This window comes from Myxocyprinus asiaticus, chromosome 46, assembly GCF_019703515.2.
Source record: "Myxocyprinus asiaticus isolate MX2 ecotype Aquarium Trade chromosome 46, UBuf_Myxa_2, whole genome shotgun sequence".
NCBI lineage: Eukaryota > Metazoa > Chordata > Actinopteri > Cypriniformes > Catostomidae > Myxocyprinus > Myxocyprinus asiaticus.
The window spans coordinates 9,978,567-10,000,996 of NC_059389.1; the positions used below are offsets into that span (position 1 = coordinate 9,978,567).

Sequence of the window (22,430 nt, forward strand, 5' to 3'; positions counted from 1 at the left end):
CAAAGTGTTTTGGAACATTCTGTAGGGGATACATTCCTTGGGAGCCCTCACCAACACACAAATTTTATGCATCACTTTATGACAGAAAGAAAATAAGCAATGCATTTGCAGGTTGTAATGGACAGCACAAATTGGGGCGAACTGTGTGGAGGTGACAGTTTGCGACTCCTTTCCACCACTCACCGGCAGGAAATTGGGCAATAACAGACCTGTCATACTCATCCTATTCAACCTTCATTAAGTAAATCATCACTCTGACTCGTTCTCTCACTTTCTCATTTCATTCTCCCCACGACTCAGACAACTCTACCTCAAACAACCTTTGTTTATTCAAAGCACACAACAGAGAGTCTTTGCTGACTGTTGGAATCAGGAAGTGCATGAGCAATCTAACAGAATTTCAAGAGACACTGCCACTTTATGGTTCTGACAATTATCGAAAGGAGTCATTTCGGTCAAGCAATTTAAAGCCTCAAACGACTATAGACAAAGACGATATGTTAACAAGCACTCTGCAAAGATGGTATTTAGAGATTAAAATGAATTTACGTGTCTGCTGGTGACATGCCAGCTCAATTTGAGCAACAGTTTTCTGAATGCCATTTCATGTCGACTTACCCTGCGGGTAAAAACAAATGCTTAAACCAGCCTAAGGTGATTTGCTGGTCTAAGCTGGTTTAGGCTGGTCTAGCTGGTCTTACACAATGACAGTCTGAGAAGAACCCAAAACCCCTTTAAAACCAGCAAGTCGGTCTATCTGGACCAGGATGGAAGACCAGCTAAGACCATCAAACCATCTTTGACTGATTTATAATTTTTTTTCAGCAGGGCATAGGAAAATACTGTGATTATGAGGAGTGTAAATAAAGTACTCAAAGCTTAAGATAGCAGGTTTGCTATCCGATAACCAAACAACCAACTTTTTAAGGTCGCCAACTCATTAGCATTGCCATTTGATTGTAGAAGGGTGACACTTTGTTTGACAAAGGGTAACAGCATAGGTGTCTCTCTGCTAGAATGCATTTATTTGGCTCATATTCTCAATTTCAAACCATAAAACAGCCATAGACAAAGATAATATGTTAACAAGGACTCTGCAAAGCTGCTCTTTGGAGATTAAAACCAACTTTGGTCTCCACAAGGTGATTTGCAAGCTCACTTTGATAAATGGCTGTGGGAGGTGTTCAGTAAGATATTTCAGAGAACTTCATCATAATAAATTATGCATGAAGGGGCAAGGCATCTCTTGAATAAAGGGGTTGTTAGTCATGATACTGAGAAGATTGTGCAAAGCAACCAAAGACAGAAAATGCATTGTCCCCATTTGGTAAACATGGCCTATTTGAGGAGATATATTGCCTACTGTAGACGAACAAGTGAACCTGAGTTCACGATCCATCTTTAACAGTATGAGAGTGAATCAGTCTTAGAAGTCTTAGACTTCCAAATGAGGTGTTTAATCAGAATAAAACTTTAGAACATTCTGGAACTCACATGTAGTGCAGGTTGGGATTCTGAGCGAAGGCTCTCGGCTGAATCACACGTAGGTTGCAGTTCACAATGGACCTGGAATAGAAACAACAAGTAAAAATGTATAAGTATTTTCCAAAACCACCAGCTGGAAAATAGAGAGGTTTTAGAGGGGACTTTTCAGCTGGTCAAACTGGGAGTCCAGTTAACTAATGAGCTGAACCAGTTTAGCATTAACTTGGCCAGGTTGTAAAATCATCTTAAACCAGCTAAGAGTCTAAGGCCAGCAAACCCCCTTAGGCTGGTTTAATATATTTTTTCCAAAGAAGGAACCCAAAAGCTTAATATGCATTTGGGTTCCAAAACAAGGATCCCAAACATTGCATTCTATTATGACAAACATATAAAATGATTGCAAAAGATGTGATGGTATCTATGGCAACCTTAATGCTGCTTGTACAATGAAAAAACAATCAACCATGTTTGGCAAAGGACAATTAGGTTATGCTAATGTCAAATGCATTGCTAAGTTGCTTCGATTAGCTTCTGAAAAGATCTCATTTGAGGTGAATCAGGCAAGTAGGTGAACTGGTAAAAAATGATGACCAGTTCATGTCATTTTAAATGGATCTGACAGCAGCTAGTGGCTAACCGGGCCGCTAATTGCCTTGCCTTCTTACAGCAGTGTCAGAAGGGGAAATGTGGAAGTAAAAGGGAAAAACATCATCCAATCGTCTCTTCCAGTTTGTCTCTTCTCCTCAAGGAGTGTCATTAAGGGCAGAATATCATCAAGAGCCTGCATCCTTGCTCCCGGAGTTATTTACGCTGGCAGCTGGAATCAATTATGTATATTGAAAAAAAAAAAAAATCATTGGCATTTATAAGATGTTTATTTGCACGGAGCACTCTCTTGTCATTTCAAGCATGTGAGGGAGTGATTACATCAAAGTATTTCTTTAAGCATCAGGTTAGAGAAGTAGGATTAACGGATGGCTGCTTCGGTGTGGAGCTCTCCAGTTCTTTTGCTATTTTTGTTTGTTTGGCCTGTGTTTAGTAATTTATTTATGACCAGTTTTACCAGAGACGAGCTGCTGAATATTCGGCAGCACACGCCAGACAATCTTTTACAAGATTTTGATTATTCGGAGGTTCTGTTGGACATTTTAGTCGGAGGAGCTGCGGTGCTGTACAAGCATACTAAAAGATGCAAACATGGCAAGCGAGCCAGTGCACTAGTCAAGGTCCAAACCACGCTGCCAAGCATCCATCTAACGAATCTCCACTCTCTTCCTAACAAATGGACCAATTACTTCTCCTCATCTGCAAAAATAAGGACTTTGCAAATTCTGCTGCATTGTGCTTCACGGAAACCTGGCTGAGTGAAGCCATTCTGGACAGCGCATTACATCTGCCGGGCTTCCAGCTGTTCAGAGCAGATCTCACCGCAGAGTTAACGGGGAAAACGAGAGGTGGTGGAACGTGTTTTTTTACTTCAACGAATGTTGGTGTACAGATGTAACAACGCTGAAGAAGATGTGCTGTCCTAATTTAGAGGTGCTCTTCATAAACTGCAAGCCTTTCTACTCGACGTGGGAGTATTCTTGTGAGTGTCTATATTCTTCCACACACGTGCGTGAACGCAGCACTGCAACAGCTGGCTGATCAGATCACAGACATGGAGCAAAAACACCCGGACTCACTTATTATTATTCTTGGAGAGTTTAACAAGGTAAATCTCACACGTGAACTGGCCAAATACAGACAGAACATTACATGCCCCACCTGAGACAGAAATGCACTGGATCATTGCTACACAACAATAAAGGATGCATATCGCTCTGTCCTACATGCAGCTTAAGGACTCTCTGATCACTGTCTGGTTCATCTTCTTCAGACCTACAGGCAGATACTAAAATCAGCTAAACCTGTAGTAAACACTGTAAAAAATGGACCAATGAAGCAGAGCTGGAACTACAAGCCTGCTTTGATGGCACTGATTGGTGTGTTTTTGAAGCGGCAGCCACCAACTTGGATGAGCTTGTAGGGCTTTACTGGTTGTTTAGATCAGTGTTACTATCAGAAATAATTAATAATTATTTCTTTAGTTATTAATATTTAAATTAATTAATTGAATCTAACTCATTAAAACCTCATATGGGGCTCCAGTAAATGTAGTGTGCTATGTTTAGGAGCAGGTTTGGTTATTAGCAATAATTAATAATTTTCAAAGATAATTATTAATATCAATAGAACATTGATGAGAATCAATGTTAGCTTTTTTAATCCTTTAAATCAACAATTATCAAAGATAATCACTAATCATTAACATCGATGAAACATTAAAATTAACACTAGCTTATTGATCATTCAAATTCAACAATCAAAGATAATTATCAATTGTCTTTAATCAATAGAATATTAACAAGGATAAATATTGACGGGGCACCACCCTGGAATCAGGGACTAATAACCAGATAGTATAACGGTCTCAATTAGATTGTTTTCTTAGGAAAATCGACATCTGAAGAATATCGATTTTCGGGAAAAAAAAACAATGAATGAAGGCTTGAATCCGAGCACTGACATCCCGTCAGCATGACACAGGTGTATGCAAAACAAACCAAAACACTTCTTTGTAATATAACAAAGTTTTTTTATGCAGTAATATCAATTAATAATTAATACAATGCAGTCAATAAACTTCCGACTTACAACTACAAACTAAACAATGATATTAGATATGGAAATCAAAATAATCCTATAACACATGAGGGTGTGTGTGAGAGCGAGTGTTTGTTTGTGTGTGTGTGTGTGTGTGTGTGTGTGTGTGTAAGGAGGGACGCATGTGGCGGATGTGACTCTCGTGGAGAGTATGTCACACGAGACTTCCGGCCAGAGAATATGGCCGCGAATGTGGGCGGAGAGAAACCAGTCAATGGCGTCTACCAGTTACCACGTGTATCCGCTTGTACGATAGCTTAGGGACAAAGCTGAGCTTTATCACGTAGCTATCTACTAGCCAAAAATGTGTGTGAGAATGCTTTTGAGGGGTCGCGTGTGTGTGTGGTTAGTACGAGAGAGAGAATTAAGTGACGGCCCCAAAGCCGGTTTCGCGATCGTGGGGGAGAAAGCAGCTGTTAGTTTTTCACTCAGAGACGCGGTGGACGGCTCGTAAACCATCCCGTGGTCTTTGATTCTTTAATGGATAAACTCAGTTTGCCGGTCTCACCCGCGATGGTGGAAATGCACAACAGTCCAATGTGGTTGGACTACAATACAGCAAATCAAATTCGTGATAATTAATACCCTGAGTATTAATAATGAGCGGACATGGCGGTCTGTAAACTGTACAAGCAATAACCTTGATACACAAGAATAACACACTATAATATTCCATCTCTGCCCAGACGTAAACCTCTTACTTGAATCGCATGAGGATGCAGAATGTGTGTTCATCCGTCCTTTAACTCAGACTCGGTTCCTCGAGGCTCGGGTGATGACGGGAGGCCGTTTCCTCGCTCTGTCAGCGGGCGGTACAGCTGCTGATTCTCGGCGGGCTGGTGGAGAAATCAGCGACGTTGACTTGATTGAAGATGGAAGAGAAATCTTTTATCTCTTCACTTCTGCAGGCAAACGGATGAAGATGCGGATTGCTCAGCGGACTCCTTCGGATCCGTTAGAGTGTTCAGTGGAACACAGAGTAATCTCAACTTGTCCAGCGAAATGGAGATTGTATGGCCACAGTTTTAAGTCAGATGTTACTTCCTTGTGCCACAAGGCTACACCTGAGAGCAGCGATGAGCTGCGTCTACACACGGCGAGCAAAGTTGCTGGAAGCAAATCCCGGAAGCATTTCAGAGGTATTTCTACTCCTGATGATGTCATGGTTGAGGGACGTTCTGTTGTGTGCCTCATCCAATAGGAGTTGAGAGTTTGATCCTTTAGTGAGCAAGGCTTCATGGGATTTGTAGTCTGTTTTGGACTCCCTTTGTTTGATTTTGGCACGGTTTTTCAGTCAAATTTATGACTTGGTATGTGGGCCTGAGTTAGGTTTTACGACTGTTAGGCCTGCCTTTGTCTTCTATCTGAATACATGAGGCCCAACAAGCTCACAGATATTTTGACATTATACAAAACAATGACAAACCATGGTTTACAGCAAAACTCAGGCAGCTTTGTCAGGCTAAAGAGGATGCTTAAAGAAGTGGGGATAAAATCTTGTACAATCAGGCCAAAAACAGACTGACAAAGGAGATTAGCGGGGCTAAAAGAAGCTATTCTGAAAAGCTGAAAAAAAGAGTTTTCAGCTAAAGACCCTGCATCAGTGTTGAGAGGCCTGAAAGACTTTACCAACTACAAGACACCATCCCTAACACTGTAGGGAATCAACAACTGGCTGATGACCTGAATGTTTTACTGTAGATTTGAAAAGCCCAGTCACACACCACACACCTGCTCCGACCTTCATAACACACAAACATTTACACCTCCTGCCACCACCCTCCTCCCCTCTCCTGCTACTCAACATGCACTTAAGATCTGTGAAGAGGATGTGTGCCAGGTATTCTGGAAACAGAAGACAAGAAAAGCACAGTGCCCAGACGGTGTTTCGCCCATTTTTCTAAAATCCTGTGCTGACCAGCTGGCCCCCATCTTCACACAGATCTTCAACAGATCACTGGAGCAGTGTGAAGTTACCTGCTGCTTCAAATGCTCCACAATCATCCCGTCCCAAAGAAACCCAAAATCAAAAGGACTTAATGACTACAGACCCGTTGCTCTGACGTCTGTGGTCATGAAGTCATTTGAGAGACTGGTGTTGGCCCACTTGAAGGACATCACTGAACCATTTCTGGATCCCCATCAATTTGCTTATAGATCAAACAGGTCTGTGGACGATGCAGTCAATATGGGACTGCATTACATACTTCAAGATCCAGACAGACCTGGGACTTATGCAAGGATACTATTTGTTGATTTCAGATTGGCTTTAAACACCATCAACCCTGCTCTCCTATGAACTAAATTAAACCAGCTCTCTGTTTCCAGCTCTATCTGTCAGTGGATCACCAGTTTTCTGACTGACAGGCAGCAGCTAGTGAGAATGGGGAAATTCACCTCCAGCACATGTACAATCAGCAATGGTGCCCCCCAGGGATGTGTGCTCTCCCCACCACTCTTGTCCCTCTACACAAATGACTGCACTGCCAAGGACCCCTCTGTCAAGCTCCTGAAGTTCGCAGATGACACTACAGTCACCGGCCTCATCCAAGATGACAATGAGTCTGCATACAGAAGGGAGGTTGAACAGCTGGCCATCTGGTGCAGTCAAAACAACCTGGAGCTGAACATGCTCAAAACAGTGGAGATGATAGTGGACACCCCAACATTAACCCCACCCACCATTCTGAACAGCACTGTGGCAGCAGTGGAGTCATTCAGGTTCCTTGGCACTACCATCTCACAGGACCTGAAGTGGGAGACCCACATAGACTAAATTTTGAAAAAGGCCCAGCAGAGATTGTACTTCCTTTGTCAGTTGAGGAAGTTCAACCTGCCACAGGCGCTGCTGATACAGTTCTACTCAGCAGTCATTGAGTCTGTCCTCTGCACTTCTATAACTGCCTGGTTTGGTTCAGCTACCAAGTCAGACATCAGAAGATTTCAAAGGATAGTTCGGACTGCTGAGAGGATTATTGGTGCTCCCCTACCCACCCTGCAAGAACTGTACACATCCAGAATGATGAAAAATGGAATCTAAGAGTGGCAAAATCCCTCTTGACCCCATTCACCCAGCACACGTCCGCTTAGAACCGTTGCCCTCTGGCTGGCGCTACAGAGCACTGAGCACCAGAACAGCCAGGCACAGGAACAGTTTTTTTTCCCCTCAGGCCATCCACCTCATGAACAGTTAAAACTGCCCACAAATACTTTCCTTTGGTCAATACAACCATGTGCAATATTCAGTCCATCCATTCCTACTTAAATCCATCTCTCATTTATATTCTTTAACATATCCTACTTTTTCTTCAATACATTACATCACCTGCACATAACTGTATATCTGTTTATAAAATATTCTAACAACATTATTGTGCTATTGTATATTTCTCTATTTGTTTATCTGTTATATCTTATTTATTTTATTTTTTTACGTCACTATATGTATATATGTTTAAATGTATATGTTTGTATGTTTGTATATACATTGCATTCTCTTGCACTGGAAGCTTCTGTCACCATGACAAATTCCTTGTGTATGTAAGCATACTTGCATTAAAGCTCATTCTGATTCTGATACTGATGCTGATAATCACTGTCTGACTTCCAATTTTGACCAAAATTTGTGAATGGTGGAGCAAATGGAGATCTCAAACCAGACTGAAAATGTCAAACCAGGCATAAAACCCCACTTTTAAACATCACTGACAACCTTAGCGAAAGGGCCAGAGCTTAGTGAAGAATCAATTATTTAGCGAACATGAGCTTTTAGCAGGTTCCCCAAAACTGTGTGACTGTGACCAAGTTCTGCCCTTTGAGTCAAAGTACAAGGAGGAACTAGCCTTGTGCAGGTGAGAGCTAACCACTAATGAGAACCATATTAATCTTTGCTTCGGGTCTCCATGAACAGGCTGAGCTGTGAAGGGATGAAGATAAAGTTGAGGGGCTTTTGTGAAGAGGGAGGAAGCCATGCTTATGAGGAACCAGGTGGAGAGGCGGTGGCAATAAGTGAAGATATGAGTATTACGACAGCAGAGTGGATGAGGTAAAGCGAGTTAGCCTCCATCGCATGACCAGATGGAGGGTGTTAGGGGATGTAATTAAATTTTCTGGCTACTTCAGCAGCATTATTAGATCATTTTAAAGCAGGCCTTGGGGAGGCAAGTTTTATGTGAGGCTGGCTAGAAAAGATTTTTGATGCCACTAGTAAACTCTAAAAAAAAAAATGCAAATGCAAGCATGACACTGCCACCAATACGATTCTACAGATGTCACATCAAAAAGCTCTCTTTGGGGACTTGATTTGAAGATTTTTTTTTTTTATTTGAAGTGTGACGACATCCCCGTTTGACCGCTTTTATCACAGCAATCAATGTGCTCAGTGGCGCAAAGTGCTAAGTGAGATTAGCATTGCTTTAATGGGGTGGGTGCTAACTGCGGTACTCACAGTCTATGAAGTCCAGTGTAAAGCTCCATGTCAACATCTCTTAGCATCTGCAAACCGGACCAGTTCTCAATGTGTCTGTAAAACAAATACAGAATACAGAATTAGAGCATAATAATTTACAAATCACACTCCTTTAAAGTGATAGTTCACTCAAAATGAAAATGGTCTTCATTTCCTAACCATCATGTTATTTTAAACTGTATGACTTTTGTTTATTCATGGAACCCAAAGGGAGATGTTAGATACATTTTTTTAGGAACTGACAGCTGTCACACATGTAGTTCCGCCACTAAACTCACACCACTGGTTGAGCCAATGTTGCTATGTCTGGCCACTTGAACAAACAGAGCAAAAGTATTGATAGCACCACAGAGCCACAGTGTTTACCCTATTCTGGAAAATCAACTTATGAATGGCTTTCTTAAAGTTGTCTCTGCATATTAAACTGGGATAGGAGGAAGTATTTAACATCAAAGAAATTACATACTTCACATTTATGTACAAAAATAGAAAACGTTCATGATCTTTATCGCAAAAGCCAGACTGCAGTGACTGAACAACAAGACCGTCACAGCAGCTGTGACAAGAGCCAGCTAGCATCATGGTTTGAGTGTGTGTGAATTAGCACTCATTACAACACACACTCTGACTAATAAATGTTTTCCAAAGTTTTGCCAATGCCATAACTATGTTTCTAGAAGTTTCTCCTGTTTCCAAGCTCAAACAGTTTGGGCATCCTCTGCTGAACACAGATGAACACAGCAGCTCAAGAGAAAATGAGGTCTTGCTTACAGTTGTCTTATGGCAGTAATGGAATATGTTTACCTTCTGAAACACCAAGCAAATATGAAGGTAAATCTGTTGCTAAATTCGACAGCTTGTAGATTTGAATTTGAGAACTTAAATGTAAACTGAAATTTACACTCACAGCCCAGATGAAACTAAATAAAATATAACAAACCCTGAAGATGAATGTTACAATCTGCACTCACAGACAATAGTCAATAACCTGTGTTTTGAATTCAAACTTGCAGACAAATAGTCACAAATGTGTAACATGGCATTCACATAAATACAATGACAGACACAAACTTGTGATACATATTTACTTTTGTACTTTAATTCAGTTTTGCAGTACAACCACAAGTCTGCACTTACAACCACTCATAGCTGGCACTGCAACTTCAACTTGACTTTTGCAAAAAATCTATAGCAAAACTCACTTGTGCACATGTAAGTGCAAATACGAGAAAGCAGGCAGCCGAGGTTAAGTGGGACCATTGATGTTGTGACTACTAACAAAAGTGCGAACAACTGATGCCAGACCAATCAAAATGGATTATTTTAGAACACCATGATGTCATGCAACAGCACCAGCACCATGTTTGTAGTCCACAACAAGGTAGTAATGCAGTGGCAGGAGAAATAAAAGTTAAATAACTTGACACTAAAATTATTAGTAAATTGAAAATGTATTGAAACGGTGATGCTCAAAGCATGCATTAATTTACAAATGTTTAGAATGGCTAATCAAGTCTAGTATTGCTTGGAAAGGATTTTGGGTGATTTGGGTGACAAAGAATGCCAGGGAAATCAGTTTTCCAAAACAGTGCCATATTGTGAAATGCGGTTTTTGGAGCCCTTTATGTCTGAAGGACCCTTTTGGATCCAGAAAAGTGTTTTCCAGTGTAAGTGACTGTGGGTTTTAGACAAACAGCAGGAGGCAACTGCCTCACTAGAATCTGTCTTGTGCTGGCCAGTGAGCCAGAGAGGTTGGCTTGCAGACACATGTGTACATACCAGGACCCCATTATAACAGCAAATAAACAGTCTGCTCCACAGGGAAGCAATGCCAGTAAACTATTAAAGATAGAAGCAGTGGTGCAACAATGGACTATATAAATAAATAACCATTTCATGGTTTCCCAACTTTTGCTGTAGTCAAAAATGTGGACAAGCAAGGACATCAGGTTGCAGGTAATTGTGGACCTAAGTAACAGGAGAATGGGATTGCTTTTCACTGTTTTTTTATTGTTTTGTCTTGCATATTAGTGTAAAACAGCGCAGGTCATTGTGTCACTCCCAGCATAATTTTTTTAAGCTAGTCACTCTCTGTAAAACTGCACCTGTCAAAAAAACTGGACTAATATAATATATTCATGTTTGGTGACATATGCAAGGAATATTCCAAATATGTGTCAACACATGGAGTTCTGGAGACAGAAAAAAACTTCCTAGATAACTTCTGATAGTAATATTTCCACTGAGGTAAAAGTCATTAGAAGACAAGTTGACAGATGTTTTTTGCATTTGATTCGTTCAAGTTACTTTCATCAATGTAACTTAAACCATGTATTATTTTGCTGTCCTTTATAAAGTTACCAGCCAACTGGCAAGATTCGTGCAAAAATTGTAATTCTGTCGTCATTTGCTCACCCTGATGTTTCATGGAACACAAAAGGAGATTACAGGGACTTACAGCCTCAGACACCATTCACTTTTATTGTATGGGGGGAAAAAAATGCAATGAAAATGAATGGTGACTAAGATTAACATTCTACCTAACATCTACCTAACACAGTCATATATGTTTGGAATAACGAGAGGATGAGTATATGATGAACAAATCTGTATTTTTAGGTTAACTATCCCTTCAGTATTTTCTTTGTAAACTATGTGTTTTGTATTTCCATTGAATTTCAGAGGCCAGACAAGAATTGTTTTCCAGGCCACTGTACTTTACTATTACTCTGTCTGGTAGGCCTACTCCCAAATCATGTTCCACCTCACAATTTACAACTAGTTTAAATTACCCACAATGCAATTACACGTAGCCTAATGAGAAAGCATTTCATTGAAGAGAGGACTCCCACGTCCCCTGAAGCCTTGGCTTGTCACCGATGCAAATTCATGCACTTGTAGTTTGCCGTCATGGAAACATGACCCCACCAGTCTTTCTGTCAGTTGACAGAAAGTGTCCCCTTGCTGGTAAAAAAAAAAAAAAGTCAGACTGGTTTCAGAGGGGTTTCAGGCACTTGGCAGCACCTAGACCCTCTTAAACCAATTAAGACCTGCAAACAATCTTAGGCTGGTTTAAACATTTTTTTCTCTTTCAGAAAGGTGCCTTGCAAACCATGATCTAGCAGGAAGTCGACATGATGCTACCAAATGTTCCAATATCCTGACATTGACCCCATTCTGCTGAGTTACTGACAAGCAGAATCTCCCATCAAACATCTTTGCATCAATTCATATGTGTTTACCTTTTCCTGTGGCGCTACTGATAGGACAATGGGCAAGCAGCCTCAGAGACACAGGTTTTGGTCCCACTGAAACCAGGAAGTAATCACTTCCACATAATAAATAAGTGTGATTTGGAGGATATATTTTCCCTCTAACGTAAAATTCTCACTCTACTGACGGTTAGGTTTAGGGTTTGGGTGCATCGTTAATAAAATAGACATTGTTGTTGACTATATTAAATAAATTACAACTAAAAACTCCTTTACAACTTGCTTTTGTCACTAGTACGTGGACATTTAACCGGAAACTAGAGCTACGTACCTGTATGATCAACATAATTTCCTGCATCAGCCACTGGGGGCAGTGGCTCAAATTTCAGAAAGCACAGATCAATTTCAGCTAAAGAGCTTTCGAACTACTGCTGCCAGATTCACAGTGAGGTCTGTCTGCCTGTTCTCTGATGGCTCGTTTAAGCAAAGTCGAGCCATGGAGGCCATTTTGCGACACTCCTAAAGGAATCCAGAATGGAGGAGTCTTAATCGCTTATTTATATCTGGCACTTAACAGCAAATTATTTAAAACTTCAGGGATTTGCCACGGTGTCATGCTCACTATACCTTCAGTTCAATCATTCAGTGGTTTAGGCTCTTCTCTCTCTATCTATCTCTCGATCACTAATTCTCTCTCACACACACCCAGATGCTGTTTTCCTTGACACACACCGTAGCAAGCAGCTGCACAACATGCATCTCCCATAGCTGTGCCCAGGAAACTACAAGCCACCCTCCATCTGTTGATGGCATCAGGTATTCTGAGCTTGGCTTGCACATATTTACATCAGCAGTAGAAATGTAACAATGTCCGTATCTGGTTTGAATATGTCAGCTCTCTTTACTCAGGGGATACTGATCTGTGTATGTGTTGGTGCGTGGGTGTTTGTGGATGTATGTTGGTGCATTTAGTTGAAAAACAGACCACATGCCTTACTGCAAATTTTGATTGGTTACTATGCATGAGTCTGCCACTGAATATTTGTGATGTCTAATAGTAAGTGATATTTAGGACAGATGGTTGGGCAGTTGCGATCTTTGAGATGAATTTGAATGTCTTTTCTCCTGGCAGGGGTTCTGGTCCCATGGAAGCTAGGAACTAATTGCGTTCACATAAACAATGATTAGAATGATTTGGAGGTTGCATTTTTTTTTTTAGGTTTAGGGTTGTGGTTTGGGTTAGGGGGTAAGGTTGATAAAATATGCATTCGAGTTGACAGTAATACATAATTTACAACTAAAAATACAACTCGCTTTCACCGGGACAAAAGGAGCTCACACATGTCCAAACATTCAACAACACTTCCAGCTTTAGCCAATAGGCAGTGGTTCGATTATCTGTAAGCACAGACCGATTTCAGCAGCAGATCTTTTGACTTACTGGTGCCGAATTCAAGTGCGATCAGTCTGGCTTTGTCAAATGGTTTTTCAGTGTGATTTTTTATCTTAGAAATTTTCTGCGCATACCCTGACTATATGAAATGGATTCTAGTTTGAGAAATGCTGACAAACTGATAAAATGTACACCTTGAATGCACTGTTGCAACAAGTTGCTTACGGATTAAAGTGTCTGCCAAATGCATAAATGTAAATGTATCCTAAATGTAAATGTTGAATTAAATCAATTTTCCACATATCTTCTTTAACAATATTTTAAAATGTGACAAGATCATGTTAAAAATTGACAAATTTGATAAAACTTTTTGAATTTTGGGGGAATGTTTTTGTTATTTTATTTCAGAGCGCTAGTTCTAGCCACATCTGTCTACCGGCTAATAGGTTAAAGTAATTTTCAGTTCTTTCAGAGCCATCAGAATTTCTTTTAACAAATTTTGCAGACTGTGCTTAAATTGAAAGTTGAAGACTTTGAAATGGGGTGGGTGACAGGTAGTGATGAACTGAAATCTAAAACAGAGAACTTGTTTTTTCCCTTGTGACTAATTGACAAATTGACTAATTGATGGGTGCATTGATTGTGCTCTGCAGTTTCTAAATAACCAATAATGAGTCAAAGAGTAGATCCAGAGTGTCTTAAAGTAGACCTGACTTCTTGTGTCTCCTATATACTCAGTACAGACCAATTTGACACCTCTCTAGTCATCATGTCATAATACATTCATAAAGCTTTCTTGTAAGTACACAAAGTAGTCTCGTAAACAAGTATTAGTGTGAGTTTCTTAAATATGCTTGACAGTTTCGGACAATAAACATTCACAAGAGCTTAAAGCTTACCGGACCACTGCAGCATGAATTGATTTAAAGTATAATGCTTTCTTGTTTGTTTGGTGAATTTTGTTTGTTACATTAACGTTTATTGCACCCAGATTTAAGCATTACTTTATAGCAAAACTGTCACTTTAAAACTTTAAGTACGCCTTTAAAACAATATGTGCCCATAAAGCATAAAAAGTTACTAAGACAGCTAAAATGTATTACCATGGATTCAATTGTTATCACAAAAGCAAATGGTTATCGTAAAAAAAAAATAAAAATAAAAATCAATTTGGATTTCCTTGGCTTATCATAGTTTACAGTCAAAAAGAGACTTGCCTGGCCAAAAAAAAAAAAAAAAAAGTCACTGTTTGGATTTAAGTAAGCAGATACTTAAGAGCCTATGATTGGATCATTATTGCAGTGATTAATATGTTTCAGCTGGCAACAATTATTTTAACCCTAACTGATGCAGTGTATAGCTTCTCATTTCATAAACAACCATATCGGAAGATGTATCCCGTGGTCGTGGAAAATATTGTGTTTCAGAAGGGGCAAATTTTTGGCCTGCATCAAACAAAGAAAACAACTAAGGAGATTGCTGAAATCACTGTAACTGGGTTAAGAACTGTCCAACACATTATTAAAACCTGAAAGGAAAGTGGTGAACCGTCAGCATTGTGGAAGAAATGTGGTTGGAAAAAAATCTTGAATGAACATGATCGAAGATCACTAAAACGCTTGAAGTCACATTGTAAAAAATCAACAGTAGAACTAAACAGCTATGTAGCCACAAGAAAGTAACTTGTTAGTGAGGCTAATCGGAAAAAATGACTTCAATTTGCTAGGGAGCATAAAGATTGGACTGTGGAGCAATGGAAAAAGGTCATGTGGTCTGATGAGTCCAGATTTACCCTTTACCAAAGTGATGGGCACATCAGGGTAAGAAGGGAAGCGCATGAAGCGATGCACCTGTCATGCACAGTGCCCACTGTACAAGCCTCTGGAGACAGTGTTATTATCTGGGGTTGCTTCAGTTGGTTAGGTCTAGGCTCAGCAATGTTATGCAGCAATAAAATTAAGTCAGCTGACTACCTGAATGTACTGAATGACCAGGTTATCCCATCAATGGATTTTTTCTTCCCTGACGGCACGGGCATATTCCAGGACGACAACTTCAAGATTAATCGGGCTCAAATTTTTAAAGAGAGGTCCAGGGAGCATGAGGAGTCATTTTCATACATGAATTAGCCACAACAGAGTCTTGACCTTAACCCCATCAAAATTCTTTGGGATGTGCTGGAGAAGACTTTACGGAGTGCTTCAACTCTCCCGTCATCAATATAAGATCTTGGCCAAAACTTAATCTGGATGGAAATAAATGTTGTGACGTTGCGTAAGGTTGTCTAAACAATGCCACGATGAATGCGCACCATAATCAAAGCTAAAGGCGGTCCAACAAAATATTAGAGTATGAGTCTTTTGAATTGAGAATTTTTGTACATATTAAAAACTCTTAAATGAATAGTTCCAACATGATCACATGGGAAGTCGGCATGTTTTTTCTGAGAGTTCCTTAACCATAGCATCGACCACATTATGGCTACTCACTGGCAAGCGTCATCTCCTATCAGACATGTTTGCATTGGCTCCAGTGTGTTTAACTTCCCTTGTGGCACGACCAGAAGCACGCTGCTTCAACAGTGTGAGAGACCCGGGTCAGATCCCACGTTGAAACCATAATCAATGATTAATGCTAGTCAAAGGTTGCATTTTTCCCTCTAACATTACATTTTTACTCAACTGATGGTTAGGTTTAGGTTTGGGCTGGGGGGGTAGGATTTTAGCAAAAGAAACTTCAACCTACTGTATCTGATTTCACTGTGAGATCAGTCTGATCAGTCCAAGCTGGTCATTTCTGTGCAACAAAAGAAATCACACATACTGCTTTTCCTGCCTTTAAAGACTGACTACAGCATGACCAAAATGAATTATAATTAACATTATAGCATTAGAATCTTTTTCGTCACTGGGATGAATCAAAATCCCCACCACAACAAACAGACTGTAAGGTTGTCCGAATTTCAATTAGTTTTAGAACTGTGCAAGAGTCTGCACATGTATGACCTCTGATCATCTTCATAACAAAATGCTGATGAATACAATTTTCATCAGGCAAGTCCTTTCAGTTCTACACAGGAAGATTCCTTATTATATTACATTTGACAGTTTAACAAAGTTACCTCCGACCTCTGCCTTTTCCTAGCAAGAGTACAGATTGCTCTATGAATGGCTAAGCAAGGACAGCATCACATCCCAAAAGTTCAAAAAACATCTACTTCTATCTCTGAAATAGCATCTCAACAAGAGAGATTGGTCTGTGTTTCATAAATATTCCAGTATTGGAGATCTGCATACACACTTCGTTTGATGTAGGGAACCTGAGAGTCAGAGCGAACGCTGGAAGACTGCCAGCTCTAAATCTTCCCTTCACTTCAACTTTGGGTGAAGAACGAGTACAAAGTCATGGTGAGTTACTGAAGCTTTCCAATAATTAACTTCATGTAGCGACACACTGGCGTATCGAGATCTGACAACCCTGCAAAACAATATTCCTCTTTGTATTTTTGTTTGTCTTTCTTTTCTGTTGTCAACATGACAGATGCACTTCCAAAGCTCTAGGGGTCCGGGTCATTTATTTTACACATCAATGACCCAACATCCTTATACCCCGAATGAAAAGGCAATCTCATTTTCTGAAAATAAAGGAGAGCTTTTGAAAATGTGCCTTCAAACAGGAAACCATTGCATGCTACAAAAGAAACAACATGCTAGACATCAAACTCCATGAAACTACATTTTCTTCACCTCACTAATGCGACACATGACGTTCGATGCCCCATCTCTTAAAACGTTTTCTCTACAGACTGTGGTATAAAAATAAAAAATACAATTGAGAAGCAGGGTCAGTTCTAGGGTCAGTGGACATTTAACTATTTCCTTGATATTCCATGAAAGCCTCAAAAACCTTGTTTGTGACCCTCACCAATGTCATTTTTATATTTCATGGTCATAGTTTCAGAAAAAAAAAAAAAAAAAAAATCACCACTACCCCATGACTGCATAAAGAGGGTCAATATGACCCATCTGCATTTTGACTTCACATGGTATTTTTTCAACCTTTTAAAATTTGAAGCAATAATATTTAGATATTTTAAATCAGCTAGCTAGAAAACTACTAGAGCTTATACTTAGGTAGCTAGCACATACATACATATATATATATATATATATATATATATATTTTTTTTTTTTTTACTTAAAATATGTGACAGATTTTGAAGCATAGATATTTAAATATTCAAAATCAAAGCAAACTATCAGCAAGTTAACTATATACTCTATACTGTATCACACGGGAAGTTGGCATGTTGTTTCTGAGAGTTCCATTACCATAGGATTGGTCACATTATTGCTATTCACTTACAAGCACCATCTCCTATCAGACAAGTTTATCAGCTCCAGTGTTTACCTTCCCTTGTAGTGTGACTAGAAGGGCATTGCATCAACAGCATGGGAGACCCCAATTCGGATCCCGTGTCGAAACCAGGAAATAATCGCATTCCCATAATCAGTGATGTGTGCGATTTGAAGGTTGCATTTTTCCCTCTAACATTAAATTTGTACTCCACTGATGGTTAGGTTTGGGGTTGGGTTGGGTTGTCGAGTACATTTTATAAAATACGCATCCCTCTTCACTGTATTACAGTCTGTACAGCTAAAAAAAACATCTCGCTTCACAGATCACTTTTAGCGCCACTCCCTGGACGTTACACCAGGAAAATGGAGCTCACATGTGCCCATACACCCAGCAGCACTTATCGCTTTGGCCACTGGTCGTCTGGCATAATACACTATAATATGTGCCAGATGACATAATGTTAGGGACTGATAGCATCAGTCAGCATTCACATTCCATATGAGGTGTCCAAGTCACATCAGCTACTTACTAGGGTACCTCAAGGCTCAGTGCTTGGACCACTTCTCTATATACACACACAACATCACTGGGACCCATCATTCAGGCACATGGTTTCTCTTACCACTGCTATGCTGATGACACAGCTCTACTTGTCTTTCCAGCCCAACGACACCATGGTGACTGCTCGAATCTCTGCCTGTTTGACAGATATCTCAGCCTGTATGAAGGAACACCACCTGCAACTTAACCCATCCAAGACTGAGATCCTTGACTTTCCAGCCAACCCTGCTGTTGAACACAACATCACCGTGCAGCTGGGTTCAACTACAGTAACGCCTTCCAAAACGGTCAGAAATCTAGGGGTAACCATCGATAACCCATTTCACAGACCACATCTTAAAGACAGCACAATCGTGTAGATTTACACTCTACAATATCAGGAAGATAAGACACTTCCTCTCTGAACATGCCACAAAACATCTTGTCCAGTCACTTGTCATAACAAGACTGGACTACTGTAACACTCACATTTCAGGCCTCCCTGCATGTGGCAATTAGACCCCTCAAATGATCCAGAATACAGCTGTACGTCTGGTCTTTAATGAACCAAAGGCTCTGATGCTGGCATACAGAACAGTCACTGGGTCTGCTCCAGCATACCTAAAAAATTTTTTTTGCAGAGCTACGTTCCCACCAGAAGCCTGCGGTCGGTTAAGGAGTGGTGCCTTGTTGTACCAACACAAAGAGGCACCAAAACACTTTCCTGGACTTTCGGTTTCATCGTACCACGTTGCTGGAATGACTTTCCCAACTCCATCTGTGAAGCTGACACTCTGTCTTCAAAAACGGCTAAAAAAAAAAAAAAAAAAAAAAAAGCTTTTCATGAGCACTTAACCAGTCACTCATGAAAAATAAATATAAACACACACACACACACAAATTTGGAATAATGTACAGATTTTGCTCTTATGGAAAGAAATTGGTACTTTTATTTACTAAAGTGACATTCAACTGATCACAATGTATAGTCAGGACATTAATAACGTGAAAAATTACTATTACAATTTGAAAAAAAATGTTCAGAACTTCTTAAACTACTTCAAAGTGTTCTCATCATAAAATCCTCCACGTGCAGCAATGACAGCTTTGCAGATCCTTGGAATTCTAGCTGTCAGTTTGTCCAGATACTCAGGTGACATTTCACCCCACGCTTCCTATTGCACTTGGCATAGATGTGGCTGTCTTGTCGGGCACTTCTCATGCACCTTAAGTCTAGCTGATCCTGTAAAGAGGTGTTATGGAGGCCAGCAGGGGGTGCGCACCCTGCAGTCTGTGTGGGTCCTAATGCCCCAGTATAGTGACGGGGACACTATACTGTAAAAAGGCACCGTCCTTCGGATGAGACGTTAAACTGAGGTTGTGACTCTGTGTTCATTAAAAATCCCAAGGCACTTCTTGTAAAAGAGTAGGGGTATAACCCCGGTGTCCTGGCCAAATTCCCCCCATTGGCCCTTCTCAATCATGGCCTCCTAATAATCCCCATCCATAAATTGGCTCCATAACTCTACTCTCTCCTCACCACCAATAGCTAGTGTGTGGTGAGCATACTGGCACACTATGGCTGCCGTCCCATCATCCAGGTTGATGCTGCACACTGGTGGTGGTTGAGGAGAGTCCCCTGTTCACTGTGTAAAGTGCTTCGAGTATAGTTTCCGAAAAAGTGCTATACAGTAAATGCAACCTTCAACATTCAACAAAAGCTCAATGGGGTTAAGATCCAATGTCAGTGTTTCTTTGCCCACTCTAACCTTTTTTTGTTTTTCTGTTTCAAAAGTGGCCATTTGTATGAAATCTTCAGTTTTTTGGCAATTTCAAGCATTGTATAGCCTTCATTCCTCAAAACAATGATTGACTGATGAGTTTCTAGAGAAAGCTGTTTCTTTTTTGCAATTTTTTACATATCGACCTTAAGACAAGCCAGTCTATTGCATACCGCGGCAACCTAAAAAACAAACATAAAGACAATGAACCAAATAGCTTTCAACTGTGTTGATATAATGGCAAGTGATTTTCTAGTACCAAATTAGCAATTTAGCATGATTACTCAAGGATAAGGCATTGGAGTGATGGCTGCTGGAAATGGGGCCTGTCTAGATTTGATCAAAAATGACTTTTTCAAATAGTAATGGTGCTTTTTTTTTACATCAGTAATGTCCTGACTATACTTTGTGATCAGTTGAATGCCACTTTGGTGAATTAAAGTACCAATTCCCTTCCAAAACAGCAAAAGTGTGTGTGCGATTATGTATATAATGTAAATATGCACACAATGAAAGTGAATGGTAACTGAGGCTAACATCAAGCCTAATATCTCATTTTATGTTCAACAGAAAAAAGTCATGAGTTTGGAACAACATGAGGGTGAGTAAATGACAGAATGTTCATTTTTGGGTGAACTATCCCTTTAAGGCCCAGAAGCCCTGCCCTGGTGCCGCCCATATTACGAAGTGACAGTGCAATGACCTCAGCTAAGCTGATTGCAGATATGACTGAAAGCTGAAAGCTCTGAAAGCTTGCACAACCTCTCAAAGCCTTTATTTAAACTACAGAGTGCTTTCTTTTGTGTGCAGGACCCCTGCGACACACTCCGTCCCGTGATAGAAGGGTGGCAAAGAAGGTTGCAGAAGAACTGAGTGTGTTCGTTTGGCCTTTTCTCTTTCACTCTGTCTCTCCTACCCCCTGATCTCAGCGGTGGAGCCGCCCCCTCTCTCCCACTCACTCTACTGCACTGTGGAACCTTCAAGTTTTGCTACCACCTACAGAACTAGCCTACAGGAGGAAAGCTAAAAAAATAAATAAGAAACATCCCCCGCCATCGTGGTGGTTCATCTCTCTTAACAGTTCCCCAAAAAATTATAATAATCAAGGGACAGTTTACCCAAAAATGAAAATTCTATCATAATTTACTCATTCTCATGTCGTTTAAAACCCCATATGACTTTTTTTTTCTTCTGTGGAACACAAAGCTATTTTCCATGCAATTGATCCTTCGATAAGCCCTGCCCCCCTTGGTTATGGTCACTGGCTCTGACAAGCTCTGCAGAACTTCCCATAGGAATGAATGGGAGATTGCCGTGAACTGCGCGGTTTTCGGCAAAATATTCTCATAAACAGAATGGATAATATTACGAGGGCTGGAATAAAGAGTGACATTGTAAGACATATTTATCTGAATTTTTTTTTTCTTTTTATAAATTGTTAAATTACACAGTAATTTGATTGAAAACTGTGCAGACTGTGGATCAGAATTGAAGCAGATTATTATTACAGTCACTTGAAAAGAGAAAAGCATAATTTAATAGCGATTACAAACCTCATAACATAAGTGCAAGTAAAAAGAACCGCTTATACTCATTTTGATGCTATGAGCTCTTTATTATCACCTTTACTAAGACCTGAATCAATACCTAAATGAATTAATGTTAAGTTATTAACTTTAAATTACCTTGGAGCAAATGTAGGGTGTCCTCGCTGATGTTATACATTCATTTGGGAATGAGGAATGACACACTTTAAAGGAATAGTTCATCCAAAAATTTGCTGATAATTTACTCACCCTCAGGCCATCCAAGATGTATAAGAGTTTTTCTTCATCAAAACAGAATTTAAGATTTTTAGGATTTCATTTCAGGCCTCCTCCTCTAAACAATGCAAGTGAATGTACTCCATTTTTTGACGGTCCAAAATGCATATTTTGGGTGCATCAGAATAATCCACACGACTCCAGTCGACAAATAAAGGTCTTCTGAACACAAACGATTTATTATTTTGAGAAACAAAACAATACTTATACTTTTTAACTACAAATGTTCGCTTCCATACATCTCTCTGACGCATGCTCATGAGAGGGATGACGTAAACTCATTGGTAAGGTCACGTGTCACGTGGAGGAGGAGTCAGGAAGCGTGTGGTTTGGGGTGAACTATTCCTTTAATCCATAGCATGCTCTTCTTAATATTTCTTAGATTTTTTTTAAAAAAAGGAAGAAAAAACACCCACCCAAAAAACCCCGCTTAAAACTACTCAAACACACATTACTCCCATAGGCTCTCATTGTAAAAAAGCAAGCGCTTGTCAGAGAAATGGTGGCCAGGCAACAGCTGCTAAGACAGAATTGGTCAGAAACTCATTTAAGGCGGGGCTTAGCAAAGGGTAAATTTAAATGAATAAGGACTGGAACTTGCAAGTTTCAAAAATTGCACAAAAGCACCATTAAAGTGGCCCATACGATTTGTGCGGTATATTC

General features: G+C 40.1%; 1 protein-coding gene across 1 annotated transcript in view; it reads right to left on the reverse strand.

The window, feature by feature from the left end:
- The window catches only part of LOC127435924 (NT-3 growth factor receptor-like), a 306,013-nt gene that overhangs the window by 246,809 nt on the left and 36,774 nt on the right, over positions 1-22,430 (reverse strand). Inside the window, exons 2-3 of the mRNA XM_051689735.1 lie at positions 8,639-8,713; positions 1,495-1,566 (exon numbers count right to left, since the gene is read on the reverse strand). Coding sequence (XP_051545695.1) covers positions 1,495-1,566; positions 8,639-8,713 — 147 coding nt within the window. The remainder of the gene's footprint in view (positions 1-1,494; positions 1,567-8,638; positions 8,714-22,430) is intronic.